Consider the following 19,917-nt stretch of genomic DNA (forward strand, 5'->3'; position numbering starts at 1 on the left):
GTGTGTGTGTGTGTGTGTGTGTGTGTGTGTGTGTGTGTGTGTGTGTGTGTGTGTGTGTGTGTGTGTGTGTGTAGTGTTCATGTGAGAGATTATTAACTATTACCTCGGAAACACTGACTTCACCCTGTGGCAAAGATCAGATGGTCTGCTGTTATGTGTACATCTAATTGCTCTAACCCCCCATCCTTTTCATCTCACACTCAGGAAACATACAATGATGTTGCTGTAGAAATATCCTTGTGTCCCTCTGTGTCACAGCACAATGGTCAGTAACTGTTGCTTCAAATGCATATGTTGTTATGCCTGCTTTACAGATGAGGAGAGAGAACTCTTCTGAAAGGTTGAATGCTTCCCCCAAAGTCATATACCTCATAAAGATAGACCTAGGACTGAATCAGAATTGTTCAGACTTAGTTTCTATTGTTTTTTTTTCTCTTCATAAAAAAAAGAGATGATTACATAGACCAATCCACCTGGAATATTACACGTACAGGCTGATATCAAATCTTTTCTAGTTATTTGACTGCCACCTTGGCCTCTCTACAAGCTTCTTTTAATCCCTGATACACAGCCAACCATGCCTGAGATATTTCTCATCGGGAGGACTGCCAGATGTGGGAGAAAAGCTTTCTAGTGGTGAGGCGGCCTAGAGTTTAATTTCCATCCAGCTGAGTTAAACAGTGGACAGCATTACCATTCAATATGGCCACTGCCCTCCGCTCAGTGGCTCTCCCGGCAGGTGCTGCAATGTTCCTAATAATGTGAAAAATACTGCAAGAGGAGGGAAAGTTTATTTTTGGCTGGGTTGAAGGCAGCCAAAGAAGAAACAGGGGAAGTTTGAGGCAAGGTTGCTGCTGCTTAACTAACCCATCATTTTATCAAAATCAAGATCTTCACAGTTCAATGGACCATGTGTCTTTCTTGTATCTAGCTTTAAAAAGGCGATATTTCAGTTTTCAAAAGTCGCTACTGCTATAGGATACTTGCTTTTCGTTGGTATTTCATGAGAACTGAAACTCCTGAAAGTGATGCCGAGGGTGATTAGTGGTAAACTCTGTCTCAACTGATTTAGGAGATTCATGTCTCCTACAGGCTTTATCGGTGACAACAAATTTGAATTTGTGTCCTCTCAGGCTCCTCTATATTCCTCTATAAATCCATTAGTTTAAGGTCATATATTTGTCTCTACTTACATGTATACCTTTTGTCCTGTCCCCTCCTGTCACAAATGCTATTCTTTATCTATTCCACGATAAATTCAAGCATTGCTACACTCCCATTCCTTCTTTCCCATCTATATATTTTTCTCTATCTTCCATGTTTCTCTTTCCTTATACAGGCATGTGCAGCAAAGTCATGTTCATTCCCTCTTTTAACTTGTTTACTATAAGGAAACACTTTGTCTTTCTTAATAATCAATGATATGCTATTTTTAAATAGATCTCTTAGAGGAAAAATGACTTCCCATCTCCCTTGCCTCCAAGATGAGTATCCCTAAAACCTGGGATAGAGACCCAGAGGGAAATAGCACCAAAAAAAAAAAAAAACCTCTTAAGTGGTGAAGGATCTTGACCAGACTGGAGAGTGAGTGACCACAAAATAATGAAATCGAAGTATTTTTCTAAGATGGAGACTCTTCAGATAGGCTTGGAATAAAGGTACTTGTTTGGTGAGCATCTATTTCTACTTTCATAGCCAGCTCAACTTCATTCCTTTGATGACTTCCCCGACTGCACCATGGGCAGTTTTCATTTCTCCCTTTGTGCCACCAGTATATTACATAAGTAATCCAATAACAACATTTATTATATTGTTCTGCCCAGAGTTATGTGCCCTTCCCCATGACTCAACTGTGAGTTTCTTCAGTGGTGAAGCCAGTCATCTTATTTAACTTCATCCTCAACAACTAAGACAGTGTCTGACACATAACTAAATGCTCATAAATGTTGGTTGAACAAACTACACTCAATTCAGTTAAAGTTCTATGCGGCCCACTGACTAAGTATATAAACTGGTATTTGGGGTTCATGTTAGGGGGCACGCTTTTTACATTTAAATGAAACGAGTCAACACATTCAATACTTACGACAACTTTAACATGCTTGGATAAATCTCTAGAGCTTCTCTGTAGGAAATCAGAAAAAGCTGCCTATACGAGGAAAGAAAGAAAGAAAGAAATCTTCATTGCATGGTTATGCCAAATCCTTACTTCTGTAAGATAGATAGGTCCTAGTGATTCTAAGTTACGCAAAAATATAAGACAAGTTCTCCTTTTGCTGAATCTAAAGTAAACTAGTGCAGAGGCTAAGTTGAATTCTTTCTCTGTTTTCAAAATGTAACCTATAGGGGCTTCCCTGGTGGCGCAGTGGTTGGGGGTCCGCCTGCCGATGCAGGGGACACGGGTTCGTGCCCCGGTCCGGGAAGATCCCACATGCCGCGGAGCGGCTGGGCCCGGGAGCCATGGCCGCTGAGCCTGCGCGTCCAGAGCCTGTGCTCCGCAACGGGAGGGGCCACAACAGTGAGAGGCCCGCGTACCGCAAAAAAAGAAAAAAAAAATGTCACCTATAATAAAATTTAAGATCACAGTAGAAGAGTGAAAATGTAGGTAATTTCAAGGGTCAGTTTGGAGATCTGACTATCTTTCCTGATCTTCCTATTTGTCCATTAGATGCTGATATAATCTTTAACTTGCCACTGAGAATGTCTTATTTCACCCCGTTTTACTTCAATTCTCTCTATCCAGTGGTAAAATTTAAGCCACACTTTTTAAAATCAATATTTTAGAGGCCCCTTTTTCTTCTTTCCAGCCATTCACACCCAAGGATGTCCCTGAGTAGGAGGAGAAGGAAAAAGAAGGGGGCCCCTTTAATCTCATCTATGCTTCCATGAAAAACTTCCCATATTCTGTCAATGTCTCATCCAAATGTCAGTTCATACGTGCCCCTATGAAAACCACATTCTAACCCAAGACATGCCATACATCCTTCAGTCTACCTAATTTCCTCATTCTCTAGATTGGCTTTGATGTTTGCTTTTCACACCACTCCTTGAATACCATCCCCTCAGTACAACTTTCAGGGCTTTTAAGTTCAAAGATGATGAACTCTCTGACAACTAACTTAAGAAATACATACTTACTTTCATTCTTAAACCAAGACATTAAACATTAACCATATATAGACACACATGTAAACATCTGAGACGTGTGTGTAATTATTAGCAGAGTATAGTTAGCATCTTTATTACCATGAGTGAATTAGTATAAATAACGTGTAATCAGGAAAAATGAAATATACACTTACCCCTGCGTAGAACATTTTATTTCGAAAACGACTGTTGAATTTCTCTGGATTTGCTTCTGCAAAAGGGAAAAGGTAGTTTTGTTATAGAGACCTGATTAAAGGTAGTGAGTTAGATTAGCACCCCTACTTCTCCCCTCTCGCTCCCCATCCCAAGGACCCAACAGCTTCATCATCACCTTTCCCTTAGTTACAGGCAGCTGGCACGGTTGTCCAGTGCGGCAAAGTGTAGCCCCAAACTGGCGTCGGTGGCAGCATCAACTGGGAGCCTGCTAGATATGCAAATCCTTAGGCTCTACCCTGAACCTACTGACTTAGAACGTCTGGGGGCTGGGGTCTAGGAATCTGCTTTAACAAGTTCTCCAGGTGATCCACACGCACATTAAGGGCTGAAACACTCTAGACTCTATTCAAAATAGAGGGCTGGCAGGGATACAGTGCAGGGGTGATAGAAGAAAGGGGGGGGAGGGGGAGGGTCAATTATTTGCTTTGACCTCCATAGGACATGGCTTCCATAAACTATCTATGCAGTTTCAAATTTAATTACATATGGGGAATTTGGATAATAATTAAGAGAATTTGCTTTCATATTTTGCAAAAACTCCTAACTACCATCTGTACTGTTGTCTGTGACAGGCCTTGAAACATCATTTGATTTAGTGAAGTTATATAAATATATAGATATAGAGATATATAGATAGATAGATATATACAGATGACCTGCAGAATGGACCCAGGGCATAGGACAACAAAAGCTCTGACTGAAATGGTTTAATTTTGAGTTTGTTCCTGAATGTTATATAGGTTGAGGACCATAAAACGATTAGACGAGAATTTGCATTGGAAAATGTTCACATGAATTCAACGGATTAAAAAATCCCCAAATGAAATGCTATTTCCTTACATTCTTTCTAATAAAATTCCAAGAGATTCCAAAGGAACCCACTGTAAATATTTGCTTTCTGCTCTTTTGTCCCATATGATCATTAATCCCTTCTTAGGGGTAGGTCTTTCTCCAAGTCATTTCTCATCAGACAGCTGGCTGACTAGCCGGAAGTCTCCAAATCCCAAACCTATTTTTGAATGGCAAGCGTGACACCAGATGGCAAAGGTCATGAAGACCAAAATTCTACCTACATCGTCCACCCTCTGGACTCCATGATTCACATCCTTCACGTATGAAAAACACATTCACTCCCTCCCAGGTCCCTAAAGGCCTCATCTCAATTATAGCATCAACTCAAAATCCAAAAATCTCATCTAAATCTCATTAGCTCACACTTCCCAAATCTCATCATCTAAATGATTTCGCTCTGGATGTAATCCATTTATAATGATGATCAGACCCTGGGTATAACCCATTCCAATAGTTTAATATATTAATCCCATCTTTGTATACAACACAATAACATATGTGCCATTAGAATGGAATCCTAAACCCTACTTTTGTCTGAAATTGGTCTTGCCTATTAGGGAGTAAATATAAGTTCAACACTATGTTTATAAAAATCAGTAAGTGATTTGAACCTCACGTAACACACATCTTCCAAATGCTCTGCATTGGATATCTCCTAGATCTTAAGACTTCAGGTATGTATATATAAATGACTCTAAAATCTACGCCCACAGTACAGTGCCACCTTCAACTCAAATTGTATATATTATAAACATCTTTCCTTCCAATGCCATCTCCCATTAAGGACAAATATTTTTATCAACATTATCTTCATGTTTCGAACACCATTGCAAAAATCTTACACTATGTATTAGTTGGTCACCTAACCCATATCTTTATCACAAACTCATTTTCCTTCCTGTCTGAAATGCCCTCGCCCACTTTACTTCTTGTCTACAACAAACTCCTTCTTTATTTCCTACGATACTCCCTCCTACCCTTTCTGGAAACTTTCCCCTGATACCTTTGTCCTGCCAACAGTCCCCACCAAACTCCCACATTATACACTGTCTGAACAACTAATCTCACCCTTACTTTATATTCCCTTCTACTTTTATTTATTTTTTATATACAGGCCCATCCTCCAATTAAACATTCCGTTCCTGTAACAAACATTGAGACAGCCACTGGACTTGGCACAAGGAATATAAAAGTAAAGACATAGTCTTTTGCCCTCATGTTGTTTAGAGTGGGGGAGACAGGTCTGAAAATGAAAAATAAAATGTCCTTTTGTATATGCCATAGAAAGATGTCTCTGTAAGACAAAGTAGGAGTCACACATAAAGGGAATGATCAGAAAAGTGTTCCAGAGGCAAGTACACTTGAGTCTTGAATGATGAGTAGATGCCACGTTGAGGTTCAAGATGGAAAAGAAGGTTACAGAGAACCTCGGACAGTGAGAGTTTCTCAAGGGCAGACTGTGCCTAAGTCTTACTACCTGGGTAAGAGCCTGGCACTGTGTCCTTTGCAGTGATGGTGATGATGAAATTTGGTAAGCCACTGAAAATAACACCTTTTTAAAGAAATCTGTCAGTTCTCCATATGAATCATGAAACATTCATAATCCTTTGAAACATGCTGATCTGCATGTCTCTGTATATTCGGTGAAAATAGCAAATCCTAAATCAGATTTAAAAACTGCCTCCTCTAGAGTCATAGTTGTATTTCCTTGACCTTGTAGCAGAGGCTCAAATCCTCTGAATAAGAAGTAACTTCAATGAGGCAGTACAACTTTAGCAGACAATCTCAGACTAAAAGTTTGATGTGTTTAATATCCTTCATGTCCCCCCCAAAATGACAATCTAATTCACGCAGCTGGCAAAGTGAGATCTTGCTTTGCTACCTGATAACCATAATCATCGCTAACATGCCTATATGCTAATAGATTGGAATATTTTCAATGTACTTCCTCAAGCACTGTCATGATGCAGTAGTGATTAAAGCACTGGGCAAGACTCCAACTGACAGTTAAATGACCAATCCTATTAAAACTCTCAATTCTGTTCCAAACAACTGCACGTTCTGATGTGCAACAGTTCAGCCATGCATGGCTTAGCCACTATGAGAATAAAAAAGCTTCTGTTTTCCAATCAAATTAAGTATACCTTCTATCTGATGAAATTATTCATGTTTGCATTCTTTATATACAAAATGTTAAGTCAATCAAAATGTTAAGACTATCTTTACCCCTTGCTTGATTTTTTATTGGTAATTCTAAAGGCATTTACACAGTAATGCCACTAATAAACTGTCTCAAAATAAATGTCGTTTTAATTGTCCCTTCTGAAAGAAATACAATATAAGTATCAATAGTAACGCAGAAGTCTGCATTTGTCCCATGTCAGTTTGATGGGTTATTTCACATCTATGCCAAAAATTGTTTCTGCAATTAAATTTTTTAAGATTCTGCTTTAGTGAGACTTGTTTTTACTACCCATTGCATGTAAATGGATTAGCGTAATTCCCAATGTATTGTATTTTCAGACTAATAACTAATCGGTTATTCTGTGCAAGCTCTTTTGTGTTTGTTTTTTGGTAATGGCTCTTATGGGGCTTTGAATCACTCTGCAAGTATTTGATGGCAAATGATACAAGTTTTGTCATGAACTCTCAGTCCCTGAGCAGCTGTATTTGAGAACAGTTTGAAGTCTCAACTATGGTTTGCGTGGCTCGAGAACAGCCACTCACACAATCTACCAACAAAGTAAGTACGTATGCCCCTATTGAAAATGCGGCCTGCTATCTTTCTCTTCTTTCTGCAGCTGAGCTTGAGATTTCTTGACTATCCAGGTAAAAATATGGGGAAAATCCAAATAAATGGAAAACAGTAAAAAAAAAAATAATAATAGCTTGAGTAATTATAGCTTTCATCATAAATAATGATTTTTTTTTTTTTTTACTTAACGCAAAAAGAAGAGACTAACAGATACTAAGAAGTCCACATCTCTGGTCTAGGCATATCAACCAAATCCGGTTCCAATAGTTTGTGCATATTTATTGTGTACCATCTCAATATCCTCTCCATAAGTATGGTGTGCGTTACTCTCAATCAACAGCAATCCTCCCTTATCCAGCTCTTCAGTGGTTGCCTCTCCTCAAGGGCCTGGGCTTACCTGCAGGGAAAATGTTTGCAATTCCTTTTCCGATTGCAGGAAAGCACTTACACTAAGCCTCGGCAATAAAGGATTCAAAGTAAAGTATTAACTCTTGGCATCTTTCAACCAATTATCTTATAATCACACATATAAAACGATGTAGACATACATATACACCACAATTGGTACGTTCCTCTCTAAAATGAAATAGTTCCGTAGTTTAAAAGAAAAGAAAAAAAAAATCGCTTTCCCACAAGAATTCTTTCTAAGCCTGGTCTTTCCACCGTGAGGTCTCTCTTTGCTGCCCTCTCATTCTGAGGCACCAAAGTCTCACCACAGTACAAGGAAACATATCATTAGGATAACTTTCAGATTGATAAGACAAAATATTAGGCTCCCTTGAATGAGCTCTCTGTCCAGCACTTCCTCACTTAGGCCTCTTTTCCTGGCAGGATGTCTAATTTGGAGGTTCATGCATTAGTGATAGCTGTACTACTTTACAAGTACTGTTAAGAAACGTAAAGATTTTATTAGGAAGCCCAGATCCAGAGTCTCCCAAAGAATATGAGAAATAAATGGGGTAAGATATGGAGAAAGAAATCTCCAGTTACTTCCCCAAGTCTACTCTCCTTAAATTAGGAAAGGCAGCAGGTTATAAATGCCAGCCCTAATGTAGGACCCTCTGAATATCTAATCTCTGAGAACTGTCTAGAGCAGGGAGGTGCGGAGCGTGTCGGTGTTTCTGATTTGGGTATTTGATATTTATGGTTCTGTTGTCAACCAACCTTTCTATCTGTGATTTTCTGGTTAACCAGAGAAAACTATGACTCTTTCTTTAATCAGTACTCCTTCTATTTAGCTCAGCATTTGACCCTCAAAGCCTCATGAAACCAGGAAGGCAAAGTCTAACAAAATTGCTGAATTCAGTAAGAGAATTACAGGTTTATACTCTACTTTTATTTTGTCTTCTAACAGCCTTAATCCTACAGCCCCATTCCTGATCTTTAGTATATAAAAGTGTTGTCAGAACTTTCTCTGCATTATTACTGGAATCTGAACCATTGAACTTTAGCCTTTTGTACTCTGTATTTCAAATTCTATGAGTTAAAAGCTTAGAGCCTCTTGCAGAATCTAAAGGAAAAGTAAAATAATCCCTCATTATGACTTTTATCTCACAAATTACTTATACTTGCAGCCAAGCATTATTTTGGTTACATGTTACCATATTCACAAGGGACTAGGTACAGGCAGAGACATATTGTACAAGAAGAGAGTTTAAGAGAAAGAGGTTAAGAGAGACCAAGAAAGCAAGAGATTGTGGCTTCAAAGCATAAGACAAAATCCTAAACGTTCTCAGTTCTGAATGACATAAGAAAATTTTGATGAAATATTTAACTTGTCATTATTTCATCTTATTTCTCTTTCAAAAGTTATTTTGCTTCCCCAAATCTCGATTCCATCTCTTCTAGTACTTAAATGACCACCAGCCCTCATTCAAACTACCTCATCCAGTGGAGATTCCAAGCACCTTCCATGCCTAATCCAATCACCGTCAAGCCCTTTTCTTTCAACCTAAACCACCTATAGCCAGCCCCCGTACTGTTCTAAGGTGACTGTTGTCTCTTTTGTGCACATAGGGAAGACTTTTATGTTTGGCTACAAGATTTCCATGGCCTTGGTTATAAAGTCCTGAGCTTTAATAACTGGCGGTTTGAGAAGCTGTAAGTATTCTAATGACTTTAGTGAAAGACTCTCTTTTTATCACTTCTTAGTAGTTCACTAACTTCAAAGCTTCTAGTCAAACCTAAAGATCAGCAGTCCTGAGTCCCGGAGTAAACATCTGGTCCTGACCTTTACCATCTTTGAGACCCTAAACAATGAGGTCTCAGAGCAACATCTGTAATAAGTTCCTATCTTGTCTAGCTCCCAGGGTCAACATGAAGGTTCAAATGGAACAGCATTAGACACACTGTCAACATTTAAGTGATATGCGCACAAAACGGAACATGCAAAACACCTGCTGGAAACTTCCTCCCTGGGAGATGGAAATGGGACGTTGTCCTCACCTCTGGATTCATGGAACTCCAGTGTGACGTGGGCATCAAATCCGAGGCTGAAGTAATTATTGAAAACATTCAGAGGAAGCTGCAACGATGAACAAAGGCAGAGGTGAAGTTGTGTGTGACCAAGCAAAAAGAGGAAAATAAAACCTAAAGCCAGACACTTGTCTCTGGGGCAAGTCCCTGGGAGAACGATCAATTAAAACTCAAGGCAGGGGTGTCTATGTGGAAGGAACAACAGATTTTTGAATTAATTCTTTAGTGAAAGCTCAACTCAAATGATACTCCTAAGAATTTTAAATAGTTTAGGAAAAAAGGGATACAAATACAAATTATTCAATGAGAACCATTCTTGTGTATATTGCAATAAGAGAACCTCATAAGCTGAGGGATGCACATTTGTAATAGTTACACAGGATGATTCAACAAGCAAACTTAGCAAGTAAATTCAATTGTAAGGATCGTGTCTAACCTTCTTAATCAGTGGATGCAAGTTTTTTCAAGAATTTACGTTCAGCATATTAATACTGCAACTTAAAATGAATAACATTTGTTTACCCTTCACTTATTTTCCAAAAAAATACATTTTTTGACAAAAGTCATGTAAGCAATAAGTCAGTGGGAGCCATTCAGCTATTCTCAACCTAGAGGAAAAATAAAGATTAAAATATATATGTGTGTGTGTGTGTGTGTATTTATCAGTATTCAGATTCCTATTTAGTCTATAAACTCTTATCTTTAATATGACTGTGAAATATACAACGCAGACACACAGATACACATACAAGCCTTAGCTTTCCTTCCCAGAGTCCTCTGGGTCCCTGGCTGTTACTGCTACAAGCTGAGTAAAGGAAAGAAGAAACTATGCAGCCTAAAGTCCTGCATTAAAACTACAAAGCTGATATGATTTGAAGGCTTCAGTTGAATGTTAGAACAATTAGAAAAGCATGTGGAAAATGCTAGAAGGCAAACGGTGGTTCTTACACTTTTCCTTCTGCAACTCAGAATGAAAGATAAACGTTAAAAGTAAATGGAGGGGCTTCCCTGGTGGCGCAGTGGTTGAGAGTCCGCCTGCCGATGCAGGGGACACGGGTTCGTGCCCTGGTCTGGGAAGATCCCACATGCCGCGGAGCGGCTGGGCCCGGGAGCCATGGCCGCTGAGCCTGCGCGTCCGGAGCCTGTGCTCCGCAACTGGAGAGGCCACAACAGTGAGAGGCCCACGTACCGCAAAAAAAAAAAAAAAAAAAAAAAAAAAAGGAAATGGAGAGGTAATTTTATCTCAGCCTAGATAATGTTTCCAGATAATTATCAGGTTTATCCTCCAGATAGAAATGCACTTCTCTTCTATTAGAAATAAGTGTTTGGCCTCAAGATTTCAAAAGTAAGTTTATTACAGGGTTTCATATGCCCCTTGATCAGTAAGACTTTCTGTTTGACTAGAGCGATAATCACGTCCCATTAAGAGAAAAATGAAATGAGAGGAAGAGTCAGAGGGAGAGCAAGAGAGATATTAATGCAGAAAGAGAAAAATTGAAATAAAGGATGAACCTTCGATGGAACACCGAGTCAGAGCTTGTACTGATTCAGAGGTCAGATCAGCCCTTAGAAGTGGTTACAACCGACTAGAGAACAGGGAGAGAAACTAAACACATAGAACCTTGCCAAAACATGTCTCACTCTCCTGGCTTCAAATATGAGAATGTCCAGTTCCTGCACTGAAACAAAATACAAGTCCTTAGTAATGACAGCAAGGGTTGGTGATCCTGCCAAAAGCGCAGATATGTTCATTTCTCCCATTTATGCTCTTTTGGCTACAATTCTAACCCATGTCTTAACATCCACTAGGAGAACATCTGGTCACCATCCCCTAAATAACATCACAATTTAGTCTGTTATTAAGTTCTTATTCATATTTTCCAGGAAAAATTGCCCTGATTTCCTACACATCTCCTCAAAAATTCACTTTCAAAACCCTTTAATTATCTGGATTAATGTTCCCAGGCTGCACCAAGAAGTCTTTCCATTTCTTAAGCTATTGGGAAGAGAATTAAATATAGATTGCTATTGAGGTTCTAACCACTCCAAGTTGAGCGGGGATAGGTCCAGAACATTTCCATATGGTACACTTCTTTGTACTTTAGCTGTTTTCTATCCAATTTCTGTAAGTCAAATACATTAGGAAGAAGTATTATATCCCAAGATGACACTTGTTTAAACAACATTGTGACGTTATGAACTCAAGATCAACTGAGCAATCGTGATATCTACTAAAAACCTTATAGTTTCTGGATCATAGTTTAGGTGAAAAAACCATGAAGGTAAGACAAAACCTGTTTTAACCAATTTTAGCCAAATAAGTAACTTGAGCATCTATCACAATTGTCAGGATTATGGTACTAATCAATAAAGGTGCATTGATTTGGTCTAAAATGATATCGGATTTTAAGGCTGAAACCACCATGAAATCTTGGCCTCAATCAATGGCACAACCCAATATAGCAGGGATGCTGTTTAAGTACAGATGCCTGGGCCTTCACCCTGCATCTACTTAATCAGAATCACTGGGAATAGGACCTTGTAATCTGCATTTTATAGGCACACCTGGAGATTCTTACACAACAAAAATTTGAAAACACCGTTACAGAAGAAAAGTGGAAAGCAATAGAAAGCAAGTGTCTACTCAGAAACCTATCAAATTTATCTGAGATTGAGGCCAGAACTTAAAGCCAATGTTCCCCTGAAGCTCTATAGTAGCATTTTTACAATTATGTCCCTTGATTTGTCTTGGGTTGAGATACAAGTTCAATCACTGAAGGAAAAACACTAAGTCAAACATTTATTTAGGCATCTTGATGTCCCAATCAAGTGATGAAATTGAAATATTTGCTATCAGACCAGAAATCTCAGGCATTTTTCTTTCTTTTGAAAGACCCTGTGCCTAATGCTTCAGATCATACGATTTTTTTAAACTCATAGGTTAAGAGTTTGCAATGATTAGATTAGATTAGAAATAGAAAGATTAGAAAACTGATATATTTCTTTCTGGTGTGGAATTTGAGGACAGAGAACAGCTCCCTGCGCTATGGAAGTAGGTAGGAAATCTTGGTCTTTAGAAGTCTACGGGGCAGAATCATCAGGAAGTGTTATACTCATAGCCCTAGTAGCTGTCAACTCAAACACCGTCCTGTCATCTCATAGGAAGGAATCAGCACGTGACCCTCCAGCCAGGAACGTATTTCCTGTGACTCAGGCAGATACTCCAGGGTTAGCTTTCTGCTGAAGGAAGAACTCTCTAACCTTGCACACGCCATCTTCAAGTTCTTCTGGAGGCAAGTCTGGGTTTCTTTCCACATGGAGGTTCCAGCGATCTAGCTGTACAATTGTCCCGTCTTCTACTTGGCAAAGGATCTTAGAAACAGGTTCATCAGTGTAGCCCTAAGGAATCAAAGAGCACACACATTGCTGCTGGAGTAGGGAACAGTACAGCCAAAGGTATTTCATGCAAGGCAGAGCCCTTGTTCTACGGCTGTTTATTTTGTAATTAGCAAGGCTGGGAGAGTAAACTGTTTTCCTCCAGGTACTTAGAGTTTAAGACAATAGGCATGGGTAATGTGCACAGAAATACTAACTCTAGCTGGTTTGAGCTGAGGAATGACTTTTGCCAGCACCAAGAACCAACAGCCACCGGCAGGCTTTTGAGATCCATGCTGGATGGCTGTTTTTATCAGAGTGAAAACAGGTCGCCCCAGGCCTCCTACTAGAGGAATTTGGAGGATACACAGAACAAATGTATGTGGAAAAGCGGGAAAAGAATTAAGGTGACATCGGCTAGACAATTTCTTCCACTGACGTTCCATTTCACTCACCTCTCCCTGACCTTGTACTAGGACACCATTCCTTCCAGGACCTAGGGCAAGTCTGACTGAGGAATAGCCCTGCTAGGGAGCTAGCTACTTACTCCTTGAGCACACATTACTGATAGCACGATTATTAAGGACAGTCAAGTCACTGATTTGGATAAGAGGAATTAATGCCAATAATACCGATGGGAGGTTAATTCATCCAAGGCCAAATAAATATCTGTTAATATCCGGACATAATTATCACCTATGGGAGGTGAATGCACCCAAAAGCCAGAGTAACATCTGCTAATATCTGAAGGTAGTTTTCATGGAGCTCAGCCCAGGCAATGGTCTCATACGAGCAGTTAAAAAGCTGGTGGAGCAGCATATGTTAGCATATTGTGCTTTCTTATTTTCTTAGTACTATAAAAATAATGATGATGACGATGATAAAATGGCTGGTTAGTGACAGCTAAACTACTTTCAACAAGCTTTCCTGAATTGGCTCCATGTTGAAAAGGACAGTTGGTTACCTGTATAACCAACAGTTGGCTACCTGTATAACCTGTATAAAATCATGACGACACTGACCAGAAATCTAAATGCTCAAACAAAGCCATAACTCTTCCAGGATTGTAAATCTGAACCAGACTCACTCTTCTGGAGAGGACTGGGGGTCAGGAGCAATTCAAGTCTCTGTGATTGTTTAACATGAGGACCTAAGGCCAACCCATCCTCTGTCTTTAGTGGGTACCTGAAAAAGCCCCAGGCCTGTGTACTGACCCCCATTTTTTTTTTAATATAAAATGTTCCCTTCTTCTCTAGCTGACTATAAGTTTAAACTGAAGAAGTCACCAGATAAAACCATGGTTCATGGGGGACCTTGATTCTCAACTCTAACTCGTTCCTTGAACAAGAGTAGCATGTGCCCCTTCCACTTGAGCATCTGTGGGTTTGGGGATCTGTTGCTGGATGACATGGGCAGCCCCTGAGGGCAGTTCTTACCCCTCCCCAGTTGAGAGTTCGAGCCAGGTCGTTCCCAGTCCCCAGAGGAAGGACCCCAACCGGAGGCTGAGGGCTCAGCTGCAGTTCATCCAGAATGGAAAGGATCCAGCCCACCTACAGACATTTTGGGGACCAGAAGAGATATAAGGAAGACAGATAAGTTACAAAGACGACAACCTGAGAACAGGAGCCTTTAAAAGGAGCAAATAGAATAGTTCTACTTTTCTTTAAAACATGCATGTTTTAATCCAGTGACCAGGGAACTGAAAGACCACTTATCTCAAGCAGTTTCAAAATGGCAAGTCTCTTATAGGAAAAAGAACCATTTTGCATATGCTGTATCATATAAGCAAAACTAGACCCATTCATCTGTATGTTACCTAGAGATGTACTTTAAAATTCAGGAGAGTTTACAATTTAGGGAGGTATATACATAGGGCACTGCAGGAAATCTAAGACTCAGGATCAGACTAAACCTCAATTCTGGCTCATATTGGCTTTGTAATCTTGATTAAGTTATTTGACCTCACAGACTCATTTATCTGATTTTCAAAATGGAGATAATGCTTACCTCACAAGATTGTTTATAGATTAAACTAAAACGTATATAAAACCCTCATTATGGTGCATGGCCCATGTAAGCACTTATTAAATGGTTACTCTCCATGTTATCTTAGAAATTAGACGTGCTTTCCTAAGTATCCCTTAGGAAATGTTTATCCCATGAAACATTATGAAAACATAATTATGGATGAACTTAGTACTTATTGTAAGTTTAGGCAGAAAACAGATACTTATATACTAGAATCATATTCCTGTTTAATCTTTTTCTAAGATAAATAATACTTTGGGTTTAGTCTTATTATAACTATTTAGAAAAATTACTCCAAACTTGGAAACACCAAAAAGAAACTTGCATATCCTCACAATGTCATTCTAGAGTAGTGTCACAGGCTTATCTAAGAACTTTATGACTGTAGGTTAACTTGAGGATTTCTGTCCTGCAGAGGTACAAATGTCAAGAAGAGATCACTTTAAAGGTTATGGTTCTATTCCCCCATAAGGGCATAAACTAATTTTGTCTCAAATTTAGAAAAATTATTTTGGTATGAACTACATAATCATTTTCCTCTTCTTGTATTATCTTGCTGATTCCTTTATTAAAAAGCTAAATAGGGCTTCCCTGGTGGCCCAGTGGTTGAGAATCTGCCTGCTAATGCAGGGGACACGGGTTCGAGCCCTGGTCTGGGAGGATCCCACATGCCGCGGAGCAACTAGGCCCGTGAGCCACAACTACTGAGCCTGCGTGTCTGGAGCCTGTGCTCCGCAACAAAAGAGGCCGCGATAGTGAGAGGCCCGCGCACCGCGATGAACAGTGGCCCCCGCTCGCCGCAACTAGAGAAAGCCCTCGCACAGAAACGAAGACGCAACACAGCAAAAATAAATTAATTAATAAACTCCTACCCCCAACATCTTCTTTAAAAAAAAAAAAGCTAAATAAATTTTTGACATGTATTCATTCTAAATTTGTATGAGAATTATTTTTTAAAATTTTTTAAAAATTGTACTTTAATAGTACATTTATTGAACACTACTGCATATAAAACATGGAACTAAGTAATTGAAATAAAAAGGTAAATGAACTACACTAAGATAGGTAAGGCAGAATGCCTGCTCTCAAGGAGTTTACAATTAACAAAAAGAGAGGCATACTGATTGCTTTCTATGTGCTAGTCCCTGAGCAAATTTTTCTACGGAATTATCTTATTAAACTTCAAAACAACTCTCTACAATAGATATAATTTTTGTCTTCATTTTGTAGATAAGGAAACCAAGACTTGGAAGGTTTAGTAGTAACCTCCTTAATCATTTGCGAGGGAGAGCTGACATTCAAATCTAGGTTTGCCACACACCAAAGGCCAACCTCTTAGCCACTCTGGTGCAGGGGACCTTTCAGTAAAGAACTAAACCCGGCTCTAGATGTGGCCTGAACATCCCTGAGACCATGGCATGTACCTTGGGAACCTGTGGAACACTGGGGAAACCTTGGAAATTGCTTAGTCAAATTCAGTTAATTTGCAGATTTATTAACTGAGGTACACAGAGGTCATGTTATTTGCTCAAGACAAAATAATCAAAAGTGGCAGAGTCGGAGTCATGCCAGGTCTGTTGACTTGCATCTAAAATCCTTTCTCCTCCAAGACGAGTACTTCCCAGGATGTCAAACTTGCCCATCTGGCAAGAAATCTAAAACTGTCTTTACCTTCTAGAAACGGATACCACTATGTTCATCCAAAGTGGTAAACTAAAAATCCAGACCTACACTAGTGTCCAAAATCCCCCCCTTTCCCCCAAACTGGGCGATTTGCTCCTAGACAAGTCCTTAGATTTCCAGCCAGCACTTCTTTAGCTCTTCCCTTACACACAATACTCACTAACCTTGCTAACTGAAGTAAAGGGAAAAAATGCCAGATGGTAAAGTAGTGCTGATGACTATGTTAGCTATTGCTCCTGAGCTGCTAAAAGCACAAACTAGACACGGTAAAAGCAGATACCTCTAATAAACTACAAGAGGGGGATTTAAAAGTCATTAAAAAGGAGGTGAAAACTCAGAAATCCCAACAAACTGGGATCACTGGCTGCAGCTGTAAACAGCCCTGAGTAGAAACAGAGACTCTCAGAAATGCGGTGGAACTTTCTAGAAACCAATTCAATATCCCATACAGAGCAGGGAGAAGAAGGCAGTCTCTTTAAAACTTCTGAGAGATGATCATGCAGACCTCAGTCCATTTACCTTTAGGGAGATTTTTGTTATGTTTATTTGAAATAGGTCTATCTTTTCTGAGTAAAGATAATGCTATGAGTTCACACTTTCAACACCCCATTTCACTCTAGACACAAACATGGGAGGGAAAAAAGTCTTCATGGGCCAGAAACAAATGAAGCACAATATGGCAAGCAGAGGAAACCAGGAGTTTGGCTTCTGTCTGATTAGGGGGAATAAAAGTTCACCCCTGGCTTGTAGGAGGCTGTGTATGAACCAGGCTCCCCACTGGCCAGCAGAAAAGAGGCCAAGAAGAGAGGGTGAGCGATCACTGCCTGAGGCCATAACCCATAGAAAGTTGGGATGTCTTAAGGCTCGAGGCACACAGCCTCTCTCTAACAGTACGTCCAAATTCCCACGAGCTCAATGACACACCTGAAACACCCCTGACATGGCTGCAGGATGGGAGCCTTAGCCACTTAAAGAAAACCCGACTCTACTCTCAGGATCCTGAAACCATTCAAACTACTAGAAAGGATTAGTAAAAGGAGGCAGAGAAAGAAAAAGGAAAAATCATAAAAAAAAAGAACTACCATATGACCCAGCAACCCCACTACTGGACATATACCCTGAGAAAACCTTAATTCAAAAAGAGTCATGTACCACAATGTTCATTGCAGCTCTATTTACAATAGCCAGGACATGGAAGCAACCTAAATGCCCATCGACAGATGAATGGATAAAGAAGATGCGGCACATATATACAATGGAATATTACTCAGCCATAAAAAGAAACGAAATTGAGTTATTTGTAGTGAGGTGGATGGACCTAGAGTCTGTCATACAGAGTGAAGTAAGTCAGAAAGGGAAAAACAAATACTGTATGCTAACACATATATATGGAATCTAAAATAAAAAAAAAAAAGGTTCTGAAGAACCTAGGGGCAAGACACGAATAAAGACGCAGACGTAGAGAATGGACTTCAGGACACAGGAAGGGGGAAGGGTAAGCTGGGATGAAGTGAGAGTGGCATGGGCATATATACACTACTAAATGTAAAATAGATAGCTAGTGGGCAGCCGCATAGCACAGGGAGATCAGCTCGGTGCTTTGTGACCACCTAGAGGGGTGGGATAGGGAGGGTGGGAGGGAGACGCAAGAGGGAGGAGCTATGGGGATATATGTGTATGCATAGCTGATTCACTTTGTTATAAAGCAGAAAGTAACACACCATTGTAAAGCAATTATACTCCAATAAAGATGTTAAAAAAAAAAAAAAGAAAAAGGAAAAATCAAACTCAGCAAAACAACTTCCTCTGAACACGAGCCTGCAGAGAGATATTCTAAATCCCAGGAAGAACGCTAATAGTAAGATGGATGGGAAGGTTAGAGGAATAATTCACAGCCCATGAAACACAAATAATTTTCAAATAACTTTGAAATGTGTCCCATACCTTCCACGAATTGATAAGGTGTCTTCTAATAGTCCTTTGATCAGTATAATTGTCCTCATTCAAACCTTAAGAGCTGTTCCTGTTTTTGTTTTTGTTTTCTGAGAAGGTTGCCAAGAATCCACATGAAACTGTGGCGTGGTTCCACACAAAATGCCATGAGCCCTCCGGACCCTTTGATTTTCCCTTTCTTCTCAATTGATTTGCTTTACAAAAATGCATAAATAGATTCTATCTTCTTTTTCCAACAGCCAGTTATTCAATTATTTAATTTTCCCCCGAATACAAGCAGATAATCTTAGTATTTCATTATTACACGACGCTTGGAGCCATCAAATGTCTCCTGCCTTTCACAGCAGAGATTTCTTTTTTCTGTCTTGAAATTCCCTCAGGTACAATCCATGTTAGGTTAACAGTTCTTTGGCTGAAGTGGGCCCGTACCTCTCCTTTGCACAACGCCTGAACAGTTGTTCTCATCCAAGAGCTACATCGTCACTACCCAACAACCAGCTGCCTCAGAAGGCAACATAACATAGGCGTGCAGGGAAGGCACAGAGCTGCGAGGAGCCCAGCTGCGTCTGAAGCCTGGCCCCATCACCTACCGAAACTCACGGAGCCAGTGAGTCACTTAATCTAAGTTCCCTCCTATGTGAAAAGGGATAACAGTACCTGCCTCATAGGGGTATTTTACCAACTAAATAACATGGAGACATTGCTTAGCATGTGCCTGACAAATAGGAAATGCTAAATTAACATTAACTGCTATGATTAAGATATATTTTTCTTCCTCTTTCTTTACTTCATCCATAAAGGTCCAGTTTCCTAGAAGCAAAATGCCCTCTTCCTGTCTCTCCACTTAAAGAAAAGTTGAGTCTCAAAGTTCACAAATCACTCCCACCTTTGACTGCCATCAAGTCACAAAAAATCTCTCTTTCACAGACTATCACAAACAGTAAAAGCCAAGCTGCACTGCAGCATAAAAAGGAGGGAGGGAGGGAGGGAGAGAGGGAGGGGGAGGGAGGGAGGGAGAGAGGGGGAGCGAGGGAGGGAGAGAATATGGAACAAATACACCTACAATAGCAGGAGACATAAAAGATCTTGAGTAATAATCCGTGTACTTGCCCCTATGAAAGCAAAACTATGCAAAAGTCTTAAGGTCCAAAGCTGTGATCGGAGGCCCTCCCTTCCCAGGACAGTGCTCCTGCTGGAAGTCCAGACTGCAGGTTCGTGGGCAGCGACTGTGTTTGCTGGGGCTTTCGCATGACCCCAAATCCTCTCCACCAGCTTGACCAGCACCCCTTCAATTAAACTTCATTAATTGCAACACACACCGCTTTGCATCTTTCCCATCACAACTGAAGAAAACTCTCTGGATTGGGCAAGATCATCTTCCAGGTGGCAGAGTTCCTTTCTGCCTTTGTGTTAGGAAATGCAGGGCTGACGGG

The 19,917-nt window shown here is 40.0% G+C and overlaps 1 protein-coding gene across 1 annotated transcript in view; it reads right to left on the reverse strand.

Annotated features, from left to right (window-relative positions):
- DGKI (diacylglycerol kinase iota) overlaps positions 1 to 19,917 on the reverse strand; it is a 445,841-nt gene that overhangs the window by 174,441 nt on the left and 251,483 nt on the right. The window contains exons 14-18 of the mRNA XM_029234512.1: positions 14,257 to 14,370; positions 12,707 to 12,844; positions 9,416 to 9,494; positions 3,303 to 3,358; positions 2,087 to 2,149 (exon numbers count right to left, since the gene is read on the reverse strand). Coding sequence (XP_029090345.1) covers positions 2,087 to 2,149; positions 3,303 to 3,358; positions 9,416 to 9,494; positions 12,707 to 12,844; positions 14,257 to 14,370 — 450 coding nt within the window. The remainder of the gene's footprint in view (positions 1 to 2,086; positions 2,150 to 3,302; positions 3,359 to 9,415; positions 9,495 to 12,706; positions 12,845 to 14,256; positions 14,371 to 19,917) is intronic.

This window comes from Monodon monoceros, unplaced genomic scaffold, assembly GCF_005190385.1.
Source record: "Monodon monoceros isolate NGI ecotype Baffin Bay Population unplaced genomic scaffold, NGI_Narwhal_1 Super_Scaffold_2, whole genome shotgun sequence".
Classification (NCBI taxonomy): Eukaryota; Metazoa; Chordata; class Mammalia; order Artiodactyla; family Monodontidae; genus Monodon; species Monodon monoceros.